General features: G+C 39.6%; 2 protein-coding genes across 4 annotated transcripts in view; both read right to left on the bottom strand.

The window, feature by feature from the left end:
• myo7ab (myosin VIIAb) overlaps nt 1–6,067 on the bottom strand; it is a 52,466-nt gene extending 46,399 nt beyond the window's left edge. For 2 of the 3 annotated variants that reach the window (XM_004551192.5, XM_004551194.5), the window contains exons 1-2: nt 5,809–6,066; nt 4,542–4,644 (exon numbers count right to left, since the gene is read on the bottom strand). The gene's annotated coding sequence lies outside the window, so the exon portion shown is untranslated. Of the gene's footprint in view, nt 1–4,541; nt 4,645–5,808 lie in introns of all 3 variants that reach the window. The other variant, XM_004551193.5, reaches the window with a different exon arrangement.
• Nucleotides 6,068–8,536: 2,469 nt separating this feature from the next.
• capn5b (calpain 5b) overlaps nt 8,537–16,971 on the bottom strand; it is a 59,213-nt gene continuing 50,778 nt past the window's right edge. The window contains exon 16 of the mRNA XM_076889416.1: nt 8,537–16,219. Coding sequence (XP_076745531.1) covers nt 16,037–16,219 — 183 coding nt within the window. The 3' untranslated portion in view covers nt 8,537–16,036. The remainder of the gene's footprint in view (nt 16,220–16,971) is intronic.

Raw genomic sequence — 16,971 nt, 5'->3', positions numbered from 1 at the left:
TGAATTGTAGACTCTGTTTTAGCTTTGTTTGAGCCTCCACCCATTCCTAATGAAAACATGTCAGTCTATAGCTTCAAAAAGCTCCACTGATCTCAAAGGGCAATGGACTGCATTTGTGGTAGAGCTGTGTGCCATAAAATCACTACAAAAGTTGCAGAGACTGTGTACACCAGACACATTTCGTATTGCACACTTAAATAAACTAGATCAGAGACGTGCTATAGTTCGTGATGGGTTTTAGGAGCCGTAAGAGGTCTGAGATCTAATATGAGGAGGTGAACAAAAAGTCTGATCACCATCAGTCCTTTCAGAGCCGAGACACACAGTCCTGTGGTTCAACCAGTGAAGGAAACAGGGGGCGGGTGCAGAGTTTAAAGGGTCTGATAGGGGCTTTTAAAGGCTTACTGGGATTCCTGGGGCTAATCCCATCGCTTAAGTACGAGGCATACCGGTAGTTGTTGCAGCTATGATTTTCCTTCCACATGAGGCTGTCTTACTGTTTTTGTACTCATTTATATTAAAGGTGATGTGGCTGTTACATATAGTGGGATACGTGTTTATAGTGGCCTTTTTGTTTAAGGAACTATAGAAGAGGAATTGTTAGTCTTTAAAGGTTTGTATTTTGTACTGACTATAGCACACACAGAAAAACTACTAGAGTATGAGTGACACAAGGTAATTAAACAAGGCGAGGTTTGGAGCTGTTAGAAAACAAATAGATTGGTTTGAATTAATAAAGGCAGGATGAATGAGGTGGGCGAATGGAGAAATAAAACTAAGATGACTGCTTCTCTGCTAATTCATTCTGAGGAGAAACAAACACGTTAGTAATATAAATAGCCTGTGTGGCCAGAGAAGAAACACAATGACCCAGAGGATATGAGTGATGAAGATAAACCATGTCACGGGGGAGGGGCTAAATCTACTAAATACCCATTGGAGCACTAATAAATCTATTAACATTTATTTAGACTGCAAAGAAAACTGTATTAAAGTCTGATTATATGCACATAAAAAATAAGCTTCATGTGGTGAAGTGAAGCTACTGAAGGGCAATAGAGTTGATATACAAGTAATTACCAGTCACAATATGTTCAGCTTAGACCAAGACAGAGCTTCTAATCCAGAACCACAGGGTGCCAATCTGGCAACTGTCCCAAACACATACACTTAGCTCTCCACCTGACTTTACAATGTGGACTGGAGTCATCGTGGCCTCACATTTTTCCAGTAGTTTTTATTTAAATTTTATTTTAATTATAAGTATTTATTCAAACACCTTTTATCTCTTTTTTAAGAGTGAAAGAGAAAAAATGTAATAAAAAACAGGAACGGGACTTAGTAAAGATATAAATACAATTAAACAATAAAAAGAAAATAAATAAGGTACAGTAAGTAATGCAAAGGTACATTTGGGAAAACTATGATGTAATGTCATGGAGAAGGTGACTCTTCCATTGTAAAAATTAGTCTCACTTTATAATACAGCCAGCAACTAAGGGCGTAATCCCACTGTAATCAGACGAATTTCAATGCATTTTATTTGAAGTTACATGTGATTATAGCTCCTGAAAAGTAGGCAAACTAGAATAAAGGGGTCCTTAGTGAAGTTTTTACAGGAAAAAGGAACTTACTAGACTGTTATGTAAATGTAAGTACTGTGCAAGTTGTTTTAAGTAATGCACATGCAATTTCATGTTATTTTTGCAGAAGAACAAACACTATTTCCCCTTTTTTTTTTTTTACATCTTTATTTAGTATTCATTATGTTATTGTGCGTGACGGATGTTCTATTATTCAACTGTCCTGAAAAATGCAGTGTATTTACAATGTAAGATGAAGAAATTGTTTGTTTTACTGCAAAATTACCTCAAAATGAAAGAGTACTTAAATTACTCCCAGATTAATTTGTTTCCTTTCCTGTGAAATACCTGAAGTTATACAAAATTTAAAGCTACTTATACACTAAAAGCATTATCAGGCTGATTTCTGTTGACATATGTTGACAAAAAAAATAAAGAAACCAAATAAATTTCTTGTGTATTTTTATGTTATTTAAATTTTGTAAGTACACACACTGTTTATGTTTTTACTAATATTCCAGTTCGCTAAAATATTTTCCTCACTCAGTTTTAGTTTTTAGTTTAGTTTTCCGCTTACGTTTCTAAAACCTCTGAGGTTGATCTGTGAAAAGGCAGCGAAAGACATCCCTGTTTACTCTGACAATTTAATCAAGTGTTTGCAGCAGTCCTGCTTTTATGACATTTACTTTTCAGGTTTTCAACTCTTGCACAAATATTAACCACCAATTTTATTTTCTGTGTTCTATTGTAACTTTACTCCAAAAGACTTGTACGTCAAATTTTGTGAACTTTTATGTCCTGTTTTCTTTTTAAAATGCTGCTTTGTTTAAATGTACTTTGCAATTCCTGGGTGTAAAAAGCAATTTATAATTCAATATTTTTTGCCTGCTTAATAACACTGCCTTGTTTAATAAAAAAGTAATAATAATATAATAAAGGATCCAAACCATTATCACAGTAACCTATGTAACTGACATGCTTTTGCATTGAGCTGCTTATGAAGAGGATGCTGTGACACAATGTGATCTGTTGGAGGTAATCCCCATTTATTCTGATAGCAGCAAAGGATAAGCAACATCATGTAAGGAAACTGCCTGACTTTGAATTTCTGTGCAGAAACAGCGCAAAAGTTGTCTCAATTCACCAGAACCTGAACATATTTATGAGCGAGACATAATACTGATATATTGGGGTAACACTGAAAATAGGAGGGAAAAAATAAGTACAAAAAGTTACTAAAGTAGAACCTAAATCATTTATAGGGAGAAATAAAAGAGAAGATAAAAGTGCTGTGGAGCTTAGAGGTCAGCCAGGTATATGAAATACTTTAGTAGTTCAACAGATTTTGTTCACAAGAGTACAAGAAATTTTACAACACCACTTAAATCCGTATCATTAAATTCTTCTTCTTTCATTTGCTCCCTGTTGGGGTCACCACAGCAGATCATCTGCCTCCACCTCACCCCTGCCTCACACAAACCCTCTGCATGTGCTCCTTCACTACATCCATAAATCCATCCTTTGACCGACATATCCACTCTCCCAACTCTGTACATGTCCAAACCATCTCAGCAGTCCTTCCCTAACTTTGTCTGCAAACTGTTCAACCTGCAAACATTAGGCTCATAAACAGGTGAGAAAATTGATCATGAAACCATGAAAAAGTAGGCCAGTCTTGAAACTACAGCCTCTTAAGAAACAAACAAAACAAAACATAACAACCCTCATTGTTGATATATTTTACCAGATCAAAAGCCGAAGTTGCATAGCGTATAACAATCATTGGGGAAAGGTGTGTCCATCATGCATCGTGTGACAATTCTAAGAGTTTAATGTGCTAAAAAAATAAAAAATCATGTTTTTGTATTACTCTTATGGGTTGTGATAGATCTCCGCTGATCGCTCATTTTAAAAAATGCACCATTTTTAACTACTGGTTACTACTGGATAACATCATTTCACCATGATGCTGGTGAAAAACAAAATCACTTCTTCTTAAATAAATGACATCAGCAATAGTGTATAAAAAAATGTAAACGCTCTTATCTGTTCTTTTGTTTATTATTATACATTTTCTGCCGAGTTTGTTCTTGACTTTTCTTTTTGATAGTCCCTCGACTTCTCTTCCATGATTACCTTCAGCTGTGTTCCCCTGATGTTTCCCATCTTCCCTTTTGTATAATTAAACCCTCAAACTGCTTGTGTTCTTATTCTGTAACACTGACTGTCTGAGCTTTTTATCTGCCGGTGAGTTTTCCCCTCATCTGCAGTCTGGAGTTTTGGACTCTTGCCCCAATAAAGATGTGGGTTTTTTTGTTTATAAGTTTTGTTGTCTATATTTGGGAGCGTTTGACCGTCCTGTGATGTCTGCCTTTTGTGATAGGGAGTACTGCGGCATCCCACCTTCCCACAGCCTTGCTGATAGATGCTAGGATATTTAACTAAAACTAAAAACACGAAGCTCATGTTTGTGGCTTCAGAGGAAAACGCTTAAAAATTCAATGCCAATGTTGAGATATTCTAATCTGCATGAAATCAGGGCACTGAATAGAAAACCAACATTAGCGTCGTAGTTAATGAGGCTACAAACCGGCTGATAGGCCACAAAAGGCTGACAGATCTTGATTGAATAATTAAGCACCTGCCAGGTGTTGTTTGTGTCTTAGTCTTATAATCAGCTGTCACTGGGCAATTTTTTCTCTTTTTTTTCACTTGCCAAAATCTAAAAAAGTTTACTAATAGAAATTGCACATAACATATTAACTTTCCTGCTGTTTTTCTGCCTAACAACTATTTCTTCAACCTCTTCTTCTTACGAGACCCAGAGTCACTCTGGTCTGAGATTTTCATGTAACGGCTGAGAGAAATCTTTAAGTCCCCGGCTGCTAATCTGTGTGTGTGGCCTCTAATGCTATTCGAACAAGTGTTTGCACAGCACATGCGTCCGCTGTGACTCACATGGCAGGGATTCACAGGCTCCGGCGCACAGGGGCGCGCAACGTTCATCATTGATCAAGAGAGTTCAGGAGACTCATTTCCATGAGGTCAAGTGCTTCAGTGTCTGCAAAACACAACATAGGAGAACCTCAAAAGTCAATAAAAATACTCAAACGGGGCACGTCAGCAACATCTAAAGGTACTTTTTACTCAGCTGTTTCCCTACTTCTAGGATCTACCTTTTATATGTCAAACATATGGTGAGCCAATAAAATTGATTAAACTGTGTACATTGGTGCCAATTTGACAAACCGCAATCATATAGTTCTCTAAAGACTGCAATCTCTGAGAAGGCTCATGTGTGTTGTATGTGTGCACAAATGATTTATGTGGTAATGCATTCAAGCATGGCCCAATCCAACCCACCGTTGGGTCACAGGGTGACAGGTACGGTTCACCCTAGAGAGGTCACCCGTCTGCCGCTGGTCTTCTAACTTCATATTTAAACTGACCTAAATCTAAAGCTATTTAAACTCTTTACAATGAAGTTGTAAAGGCCCAACCCTTTGGTTTGCTAATAAAAAATTATTTTTTTTCATATAATAGTGTTAGATATGTTTGCTCTCTTGGATCACAGGCAGACTCGCTGGTTCAACTTTGCAACTTCTTGGTGTTTTCCTCACGTATCCCATCTTGATTTTGCATAAAAATTAAATTATTGAGCTCTGAAACAGCTGTTAAATCCCCCCCAATTCAGAATATCTACACTTGTGGTTGAAAACCATCCAAAATGTGCTAGAAAAGGAGCACCTTGAGTAAAGAGCTGAAACAATCAATTAATAAGTTTGGGGATTATCAAATTAAAAATGCCATTCTCTAGTTTCAGCTTCTTCAATGGGAGAACCTCCTGCTGCCATAATTGAGTTTGAAAAGCTCTCAGCGTTTGACGTTTGTATTCACTGCTCCTCTCTAACCTGCTGTAATGCATGAATGATGTTCCTCTGTGCCGCTTTCATTGGTTTTTGCTCTCAAAGAGACACTTAAAAACGTTCCTATGTGACAAGAAGTGATCTCTAATCTAATTTAGAAGAAACCATCCAGACTTCATGGAATAAATACACAGTGCAGCCAGATCTATTTATTTTGAGGGAAACACAATGGCTGCTTTAAGTGCTGGCACAGGACAAAGTGAGCAATAAGAGGCTTTGGTCTAAAGCTATAGCAGAGCAGCGGCCCTCTGGCCTAATAAGCCCTCAGGCCTCGACCCATGTTCGTCTGCCCCACTTACCTCTCAGCACAATTCATAAGATCCACTATTCTTCTCTTCTATCCTCTGTTGTCTTCTGCCCAAAGTTAACAGGATGGCTGAAGAAGGGCTGGAGAAGAAACTGGAGAATTAAGTAGTTTTCTCTGCTCCTGTCGTTTTCTTAGATCTTTCCAACAGACTTCTGCTCTTCTGGTTGCGTTGTGGTCGCAGCCTCCTGCAGGTGGCTTGCAGCCCTCTCACAGTCTGATGTCTGGGACAGTAACAGGGCTCTCGAGACTCTCTTGCTGCGTCTCATTCATGGCTGCTGATCCTGATTAGCTGGGAGGGTGGAGCCTGTTGGTGGCACATACTGTACAGGGATCAGCTGGGGGAAGGAGGTGAAGAGGGAGGTGAACCAGGTCATGATTTCCAAGTTCTGGTTCTGGAATGAATTTTAAAGGGAATGCAGATCGTCTGATGCGCAGGTTTTAAATTGTGTAGATTATCTGCCTTTTTGTGTCTTGTTTATGATCAGAACCTCCCCTGTGTCCCTTTGTATACTGTTTAGACCCATTCATCTAACCCGAGGGTGCAACACACAGTGGTGGGTGAGGTCTTTCAGGTTTGTAATGAATCTCAGTGCTCCATGACAGATGCATGCATGCAAATAACACTGCTTTAATTCAGCTCTTAATAAATATATTATATATGGCAGGGGTGTCAAACAAAGTCCAGGGCCAGAATCAGCTCAGCAAAAACTCCGATCTGGCCCACTGGAAGGCTTTGGAAAATATGAAGTACATGGATTTTGCACTTTGAACTGTATTTTCTTAAGATTTACAGAATTTTCATCACCAAACAGGTACATGATGGATAAACAATTAAATGACAGAAAATGCTAAATAGGTAATTTCTACCATAGGAAAAAAAGAAAAAAAAAGATTATAAATACAGGCCAGTGTGGGCATTTTACACATCATGTAGCAGAGGCACACTGTTGAAATTGTACTTAATTCACTCATATTAAGATATTTCAAGGATTAAATGTTTAGTTAAATTTCTGCACACTGGCATAAAGTGGAGTTTCACTAGTCCGCCCACCTTAAGGTCAAAGTGGGCCGTATGTGGCCCACGATGTAACATGAATTTGACATCCCTGATACATAGAGTAACATTGTTACACGTAACTGTATGAAGGGATTCCATCATATTTTAATCTGAAAATATCTGGCTTTTTAAATTTCCTGTTCTGAAAACTCAGTTTTTAATTTCTGTCATGGAGAACAAAAATCAGGCACCGGGTGAGAGCTCAGCCTATACTTTTATATAACACAGTGAAGTTCAATTGATTATTCACAGATTTTGTTATTAATTATTCATAACATAGGTCCAAGTTTTCTTGTCTTCTTCCCCGTTTGCCTGAGTGTGTCAGAGTGCGCCGAGCTGATATCAGGCCACTTTTGTGTTTCTTAGCAGAGAGACCTCCTTAAATGATCATGTGTCACAACTTCACCGTTTATTTAGATTTATTTTAATAGTTTAAATATATTTCAGCAAAACTTCTGCTGTGTGATGATTTCAGGAATCATCAACAGCTGATACAGAGTGTCTGAAAGGACCCTAAACTAAGAAACTATGACTCAGTGTTCAAAGGACTGAATAATCCACTGTATCAGTAGTGTAGATATCAGTGTCAGTATTGTGTTGGATCGATATTAGAGGAACAGGATCGATGCTTTAGTTTGGTCTTTTTAGTATAGACATTGCTCTTTTTTCATGAAAAGGCAGCTCTGTTTGTGCAAGCATCGATCCCCCCATGCATTCACACGTTCTTTACAACAGATTTTCTTTACTTAAGGCTGTAATCTTTTTCGTATTTTATTCTCCAGAGCAGGTTTTGTTTTTATAGTGGCTTCCTATCTGCCTCTTTTTTCTAATTAAATTGGTGTAATGTGATGGAGGTCTTTATCATTCGGAAAATCTATAAAATTTACAAAATTACAATTGTATTCCGTTACGTTACTCAATGAGAGTAACATATTGTGAATACTTTGGATTGCTTAATATTTTATCATGCTTTTTACAACTACATGAATGCACTATTGCTGTGGTAAAGGGACCTCTGGCTAATACGATTCGGTGTTGGGTTTGTAGCCGAAAACTAGCTTTACTTTGTCTGGGTCAACTTTGCTAGCGAGAGACAAAGGCTGCTTATTGTTTCGGAGGAAAACACGAACACAGTGTACAGTCGAGTCTTACTTACAACTGGGCTCGTCAGGCACTCTTTTTGGCTGCAGTGGTTATTATTATATTTACATTCTTCCGTCTCCCCTTTCTAGTAGGTCATTTGTTGAATAATCATTTAAAAAAAATATTTCTTCACGTCATTATGCGTGAAGTAGGGGTGACATGGGCTGCGAGATTGAGACACAGGCATTATTAGCCTCTAAATGCGTGTTTCGTTTGGGTTTAGACCAGCGTGAAATTACCAAAAATAGACAGGGCATAGCCTACCATATGAAACAGGAAAAGACCGCTGTATAATCTATCAGTTTCAACAACGTAACTGTATTCTGAATACCACCTTTTTAAATGGTAAGTGTAAATACGTAACGCCGGTACATGTATTCCGTTACTCCCCAACACTGCCCGTGTCTATTTGTTGTACTAAACTGAATTTTTAAATGCTGTAAACAAAAAAGAAAAAAGAAGAAGTACTCACCTTTGAGTTAAATTTGCAAAAATTGCAAAAATTATGACAGACCCAGAATAAGTTTTCCCGTTTTATTTCAAAGTCATGCCACAAGTTGACATTAAATACAAAAGAAAAAATAATAATTTCAGATCTTAGCTATAAAATAACCACAGTGTAACCGAGAACCAAATTAAAACGAACAAGTGTTAAAAAAAACAGAACAAAAAGTAAAGCTCACGCTGAAAAAGAAGACACAGACAAGCACACAGTACAGAACATACAGCACGGCTCTCTGATACCTAGCTATCAGTAAACACGGTAGTTGGGAGTGGATATATAAAATTAACAAGGTTATAAAATACTGATAAAAGATACTTGTTATAAAGACCATAGCATTTTCTAGAAGAGTCACCATGCAGTAGGTATTCCAGTCTCCAGTTAATAAACAGCAGAAAAATACAAGAATCACAAGCTCATTCCTTGAGTGGACAAGACTTCGAGCTCAGATTAAAAATGTCAGAGTGTCAAATTCGGTACGGCCTACATGATGCTGTCGTTAGGATGAACGTGATATCTGGTGCAGCCGCTTCTCGACTCCAATTTAGACTCATGCAGCAAGCTGACGAGGCTGTAAGATCAGCACGCAAGCAGTCGTTCTGTCTAGAAATGATAAGCACTCTAAATCCAACATGTTTTCACTTGATTCCTACTTCCATTGAACCTTGTGTGCATCATGACTGCAGGTGTCTTCGCTCTTCTTAAAGATTTGGGAGCCTTAACTGCTTATTCATACCAGAGAAGAAGAGAAGGATGACTTAAGAGACGAGGCTCACTCAGGCTCTTTTGTGCTGAACCATCAGCAGTCCTGACCTCTCATCTTCATTTTCCCTCTCTCCGCCTTGCATCTATGCTCTCCTAAACCTTCTTTATCTCTGGATTGTTCCCTTTCTGCATGTATGAAAGGTGTGCTTGATCATTGTGTAGTCCTTTCAATTTCACAAAACACCTGCAAACTGCTTGAAGTCCCCAATCAATCTATGTCATAAGTTTCTTATGCCCCTATTAGAGGCAGGTGACTGGCACTTGGACAATGACACAGATTTTGTAATTTTGTTTCTCTACACCACCTCAGTGAATTTCTACATCAAATAATCAAGATGTGACTAAAGTACAGACTTTACTAAAAGGGCTGTATTAACTGTTCAGGACATTTTTATACATAGTTCCTCATTTCAGAGGCTCAAAAGTAATAGAACAGTTGATTGATGAGCTGTTCTGTGGTTTTTCATGACAAATCAAGCAGATAAAACATCCTAAGAACCTCCAAATTTAGGATTCAATCAGACCCACATTTTTTTGTCACTACTTCTTTTTTTTTAACCTATCAAAACATGACTTCAGAAACCAGTGGGTGATCATCACATCACAGAAGCTACATTCATATTTTTTAATCCTAAACGTGTTGGTAAAACTACTGTGCAGTGGGCATGTCTGACTTCCAGAAGAATCGAGGCCCTGTAGTTTATTGATGATGGGACTGCTGATAGAAGTAGCAGGATGATATAGTCTCTGCACGAATGGATAATGGCTCAAAGCAAACCCCAAGAGTAAGAAAAGTTTCTGAAATAATGCAATTCTGTTGTTAAAACTCTTGAACTAAAGCTTAAAGTCTGCACTTCAATCACACCTTGTTTGCTTGATTTTAAATCCACTTTGGTGGTGTACAGAAGTAAAGAAACAAGATCCGAATACTTATGGATCTAACTGTAACTCACACAAGGCATTATGGGAGAAGGAATAAGGGAAACAATCGGATTCCTTTACACATTCTAGCTGATCACTAGAGGTTGTGAACACAAAGTGCATTCACTTGAAATGAGTGTCTAGGATATAAGCATCCACCAGAAAGATGGATCTCATGATAAAAACTAATAAGTCAAGTTCCTGCTACTTTTATATACATACTGTATACTGCTGGATACTAAATACAAAATATTAGAAAACTGGTTACTGTTTCCATGCATGCAAGTGTGCAACACAAGCCTTTTACTTCACACAGTATGTTTATCAAAGTAGCAAGTGGGTTTTTACGGCACTCTGAGAACTGAAAATGAACACTCTGTGATTCGTGGTGGCGCGAGCAGATCTGAAGTGTTTTTGCTACATGCACTGGCATTTTTGGATTCGTACAAAAGTCGCCGCCGCTGTGACTAATTCGGCTTCATTCAAACAGTTTCTTCAAACCTGCTTTGGCGTGGCCATGCAGAAAATCTACACAGAAGACTGATACGCTTTACAGCAACTGTCAAAAAAAAGGTCCAGACACTCCAACAAAGCCTGGTCTGTGTAAGTGTGTGCTTGTGTTTGTGTGTGCGTGTGTCTGTGTGGTGGTTAACAGTGAAAGCCATTAAACACTTTTGGCAAAAGGATTACAATGTGCAACAATTACAATGATTGACACGGTGACAAAAGGCAGAAACAAAACTGAGCATGTAGTGAGGAACAAAAGCATTTGTCCAACTCAAACACTCCATCACCCACAATGCATCTCTTCAAAATAAAACACTTTTTTTTTGGCACATGAGTTGGGGCTCGGACTCCGTACTCTTATGATTGCTAAATCTAGTGCCTAAATACTCACATGTGTCGCAGCTGTCAACTTCAGTGTTAGCCGTTATATTTCTGCGTCACTTCTGTATGAATAAAGAAACAGCCGGAGCTGCGAACCATTGATTGGAAACCTCATAGTACAGAACTGGCATCACCTGAAGGGACACTCAGAGGGAAATAAAATCCAGGTTGGCTGATGGGAAGCTTGTACTTCTGAATAAAAATAATGTCCTGTTCAGTCCCTGTCAGAGTTGATGAAAAATAATCTCCCTTCACTTATCTGCTGTTATACTCAACAACAAAAAAATAAGGGCCATATCTATCCATCCATTTTTCCTAACTGATTATCCGAATCCCAGCTCTCACTAGGTGAGAAGCGAGGCACACTCTGGACAGATGGCAGGTCCATCGCAGGGTTAACAGAGACTGACTGCCACTCACGCCATTCATGAATGCTAACAGACAGGGTGAAAATTAGCATCCCCCAGTCTCAGGCCATGATGGAAAAGGGCAGAGTACTACTCCAGGAAGTGGTGGAGCTTAAGTATCTTGTGGTCCTATTCACAAGTTGGAGAAAAGCAGAGCAGTCTGTCGCAGTAAAGACAGACCTGAGGGTATTCATTTACTGATCGATTTGTGTTTCTACCCTCGCCTATGTATACAAGTGGTAGGAATGAACTTCCTCTGAAAAGTGCCAGGAATCTACAGACACGCTGAGGAGCTCAGGCATTTTTAGGAATTAGACATAAGAGTAGGAGAGAATCTGGTTTGGTCATTTCTTGTCTTCCAAACACATCCACAGTCATCCATTTCCCATTTAACATACACATTTGTGCAAGAAATGCCAAAGAAATAGGAATCATAGATAAGGAACACTGCTGGGCAACAAGCAATGCATTTCGTGTAACCTGCAGTAAACAGACTGATGATTGGAGAGGGGGAGGGGGACCATATGGGCTAATTGAGTCCCATGTGATTTGTCTGTAAGCAACCTCATTGGTTAAAACACCAAAACTACAGCCCGTCACAGCAACATGTTTACCAGGAAGAGGGTATTTGTCTGATTCCAGCTTATATCTTTGTATCTTATATCTTTCATATCTGACAACTACATTTCACTCATAGAGAAGAGGCTGTGTTTTCTGAAAAATAAATCCCAAGCAAAAAATTTAAGACCCAGAACACTGACATTTGAGGTTGCAAAAGCATTTCCAGAATCCTCACATCTCGAACCATTTCAACAAAAGATTTTTAGTCTCCTGCACAGTAAAAGAACAATAAAAAATTACTTTCAAGCTATTTTCTTTCGTGAAGCCTTGCCAATTTTGTTACTCAGCATCAGCATAGTTTCTTATGAAGTCTGGTTAATTTTGCATTTATTTAAGAAGGATGCAGGTCATTTACATAGTCTGTATATAAAGATGGAAATGGACACGGTTTAGTTTGTAGATTCAGCATTTTTGAAGCCTTCACATCAGAGTTTTGGCCACGACTATGGTATTTTATTGGAGCCAGAATTTAGAAAAGACGATGGAGGGGAGCTTTTGGATAACCCATTAAAATGCATCAAAAGGCACCAAGAGCAAAAACAAGGTCGAGTGATTTAGTTTGGTGGCGGTGAAGTCAGACAGCTGCTGACTACAGCTGTTGTCTGCAAACAAAGCGACCACATCCCTAAATTTTAAGCATTACCAAATCCAAACAGGTGAGTTGAACATTCACCTCGCATTCATTCGATATGAAGACAGAAATCGTGTTCTGGACTATACACACTTTCTTTTTTAACTCTGTAAACCTGGGCATTTTTAACAGAGCACAATGACTCGTTTTGGAGCCCCAAGTGGCCGATATATGAAATGCAGTTTTTGCCTTAATGCTTTTTTTCTAATTTACATCTGCAACTTAAAGGTTGAAAATTTTTATCGTGTGGGAAAAACAATATTTGGTGGTTAGAAAATACTTTAAGGATTCAGAAAATACCCAAAAGATCAAAAGATACTTCTTTTTCAGGAAAAATAAAAGCTCTGTATCACAACACCCGTGCACACATTTGGCACTGATAATCTTCCGCAATAAATTCATTTATCTGAGCTGTCTGATTTTTTTTAGCACATAGACAAAAATGATCTTTACACTGTTTTGGACAAAGAGAAACTCATTTTAACCAAACTAAATTAACCACAGCTGGGACTTCACTGCCTTGCAGTAGGCCACTCTGTGTGAGGGAGGGGGAAAGCCTTCTTTGTTTACCCAAACACCTCTTTTTCACAGTAGGTGTTGGTTAGGAGGGAACTCTGCATCGATACCACTGAAGAGCCTGCCTTTATTTAAACAAGTTCAGGAGCCAAACATAAAGTGGTGAAAGCTGGAGTAACCTCTGCTCTTCCCATAGTCACAGGTTCCAACTTCAGGATCAATTTTATGTTGCAGAGCTTGCCTGTTTTCAGAGAAGTGCATGGAACTGATTGGCAGAATAAAGAGGAAATACTCTGCAAATAAAAACCGGCAGGCTGTCTAATCTCACACTGCTCTGCACTTACAGTCTCCAACACTGGCTGTTTGCACTGTTAACACGCTTCAGATTCAGTCTCATGTTACATGACGTTCACTTTCTCTCTGAGTGAAACCAACAAAAAGACCACAAAGAAGAAGATAAATAGCACCTAAATAGTTGTTGACAACTGCTGCTAATGTTCACAGATGCTAGAGGCATTATGAATGCATCACTGTAGTACAAGACACAACTGCTTCAAACAGACTGACATGATCAGACTGACATGAGGTGCATTTAAGTGTAGACATGCTCACTGCTCAAAACTAGCATTTCCAAGACTTCTGAGATAGAAAGAATAAATATATAGAGTAACAATTGAACAGTACAATACAAGGCTGTGGATATCTTGGAAAAATAACCCATGCAAGACACATTTATAAAGATGCTGTACACAAACATGTGTGACCACTTAAATGCCATGAGTGACAGTTCAAGTCATGGAAAAGGGCACTGAAAAAAAAGGGGGTGGGGCTTGATATTTTGTCTGAGAGATTAGTCCACTAATGGTTTACATTCAAAGGAAAGGTCTTAAAAATAACCATAAGTTACATTTTTCAAATTTTAAGGGGAAAAACATAATAACCAAAAGTTTATAAAACTTGGATTGCACTTTTGAAGAGAAACAAAAAACACAGGCTGTTATTTTCTGTCACAAGAAGCCGACTGGATGGTAAAAGGTCGGATCGGATGGCCACATGATCTACGCGAGAAATGTCATCAGAGAAAAGATTAAACTGTACCAGTGTTGGTTCAATATTCAAAACCATCTGAATTCAACAGTTCGTCCGAGTTGTTTTCCTGCTGTGGAGGCAAAGCCAGGAACAAGGCGATGGCACAGGTTGTTTGGCAGGACGTCTCCTCTGCTAAAGCACTCCTTTCTCTCTCCGTAGTCTCCGAGGGTTTTTCTTTTTACCCCTCAAAGCTAAAGAAATAAAGTGCAAGGTGTGTTTTTTCCCTTCAAAAAAGGTCCCTTTTACTATTCGGTTCACACCTTTCCTTTGTGATCTTTTTCTTTCAGGTATAACATGACATTCACTCAAACACACACACACACACACAGTCTCACACACTCACGCTTGCAGAGCTGCTGTCTTTCGGGATCACGTGGCGTGAGTCTTTGGCCCGGGCCGACAGACTCAAGTCAGAGGAAGCGTCAGGCAGTGGTGTTGCCGTTAAGAGATGATGTGGCACAGGGGGTGGCGGTTTGTCGCTAGGCTTGGGCCGGGCCGGGCCAGGCTAGGCCGGTTTGAAAAGGGGGCCTGGCTCCTCTTTGGTCCCATAAAGCACTTGATTTATGTCAGGGTGAATCTTTGCACTCCACTGGACAGGAAAGATGTTTGCATGGGGAGGAGGAAGGGGGTAGCACTATCGGAAGCACCGGCTGCTAAGCTACGACTAGAGAGATGTGCAGCACAGGCAGAGAGTTTCGGGGTTTTTTCGTTTTCTTTTTAAAAGCCATGCAGTTTAGAGATCGTCCATAGCAGCCGGCGACGGAAAGCATTCTCGAATGATGCTAGTGATGGAAACCGGGAGGCAAGACTTCACACACGCGGGTGCGCTCACAGAACAACACAGAAAAAGCACTGAGTCGAGAGAAGAGCTGCTGTTGGCTTTGAAGTCCAACGCAAAAAGTGACAGACTGCTGCATGCTCTCCAAAGCACCGGCAAACTGCTGAAGACTTGAGGTGTCTGGGTGGTTGGGCTGGCTGGCTGGGCGGGAGGATTATTCACAGTCATAAAAGAGCATTTGGGAGACAGAAGCTGATAACACGATGGCAAAAAGCAGGGCTTAATGCAAACTTTTAGAGACAAAGAAAAAACTAAACCAAGGCTGTGCTAAGATAAATAGTATTCAACATAACCCACCTCCCCTCGTCTCCTCAAAGAGGTGAGACAAACTCAGCCTTAAGGCAATGCATAGCCCTTGGAAACAGTGGCACATGCATGGAGAGTGCAGAGATGTCTGCATATGTATTATATTCATGTATATGTGTGTGTGTGTGAGTATAAGAAGAAATAAAAACAAGTCTGTAATTAAGGGTCAGAACAGCAAAAAAATCTGATAAAACTTCATCAGTTTCTTAAACTGTTGCTCTGATAGAGATTTCTGCTACTTTAAGAACAAATTTGTGACTGATGAACAATTTTGACAGGAATGTATTTAAAAATAGTCTGTACAACCCCCTGTACAGCTTCCATCAGGATATACAGATGCAGGCCTTCAAAAATAAAACCCTGTGAAGCTAAAGGAAGCAAAGGAAAACAGAGACACACAGAGCACGCAAGCGGCAGGAAAAAAAAGACACAGTGAGCTCCCGCGACGGTTAAAAGATGAACGGCGAAGGTGAACGGCGGGCACGGTTCGTACGCCACCTTGAGCTTCGATCATTGCAATCGTATAAACTGCCGCTTCAGATGTTGGTGAGCGTGGTGGACGTGATGAGGCGCACAGTGAGCGTGCCCGGGAGGTCGTTGTCCTGGCGGCTGCCTTTGTCGCGCAGGTGAAGCGTGTGCTGCTCCTGGCGCTCGTTGGGGTCGCTGAACAAGATCACCTGACCCAGGAAGGTGTCCACGATCATGTTCTTGTTGTAGATCTGTTGGCCACTCAAGGGAGGAAGTCAGAAAGGAAAGAAGGAAACAAAAAGACAAAAGGCAGTAAGCACAAAAAAGGAGGAATCAGCAAAGGAAATACACCAGAGAGAAAGTGACAGAAGAAAGAAGACACTAGGAAGGAGAGAAGTAAAACCCTGAGGAAACAAGGCAGCACGAAGAAATATTGAACCTTTTTTTCCGTTATTCACTCACACAGGTCGTTTGAAACTTATATGTCAGAGTATCTGTTTAAAAATTAAACCACATGTCACAAACAGCGGTCCCCAACCTTTTTTGCGCCATGGACCGGTTTAATGTCAGACAATATGTTCACGGATTGGCCTTTAAGGTGTTGCGGATAAATGCAACAAAATAAAATGATACGACCAAGACAAAAACTGTGGTATTTTGGAAATATAATAATAAAAGTGAATTCACTGTGTAATTGTGTAACTTTATTAGCAGCATCCTGCTGAAATGCGCCAAAAACATTGAAAGTAACATCCTCCTCTCTGACCCTTAATGCTCTCTGGTCGCTATGGTAACGTGTAAATATTTCGTTCAAAATAAGACACACAACTACAACACGGGAAAAGACCCAGGGAAACCGAGTTAACGATAAAACCCCTGAAAAACATACATTTCACGACCGAGCCTCAACTCTCGTGGCCCAATACCGGTCCATGGCCCAGGGGTTGGGGACCGCTGATTTAAAACAATAAAACAAATATTTCTGAAATCTATTAAAAGCTTG

This window comes from Maylandia zebra, linkage group LG10 (genome assembly GCF_041146795.1).
Source record: "Maylandia zebra isolate NMK-2024a linkage group LG10, Mzebra_GT3a, whole genome shotgun sequence".
Taxonomy (NCBI): domain Eukaryota; kingdom Metazoa; phylum Chordata; class Actinopteri; order Cichliformes; family Cichlidae; genus Maylandia; species Maylandia zebra.
This window is presented reverse-complemented; position numbering and strand designations above follow the sequence as displayed.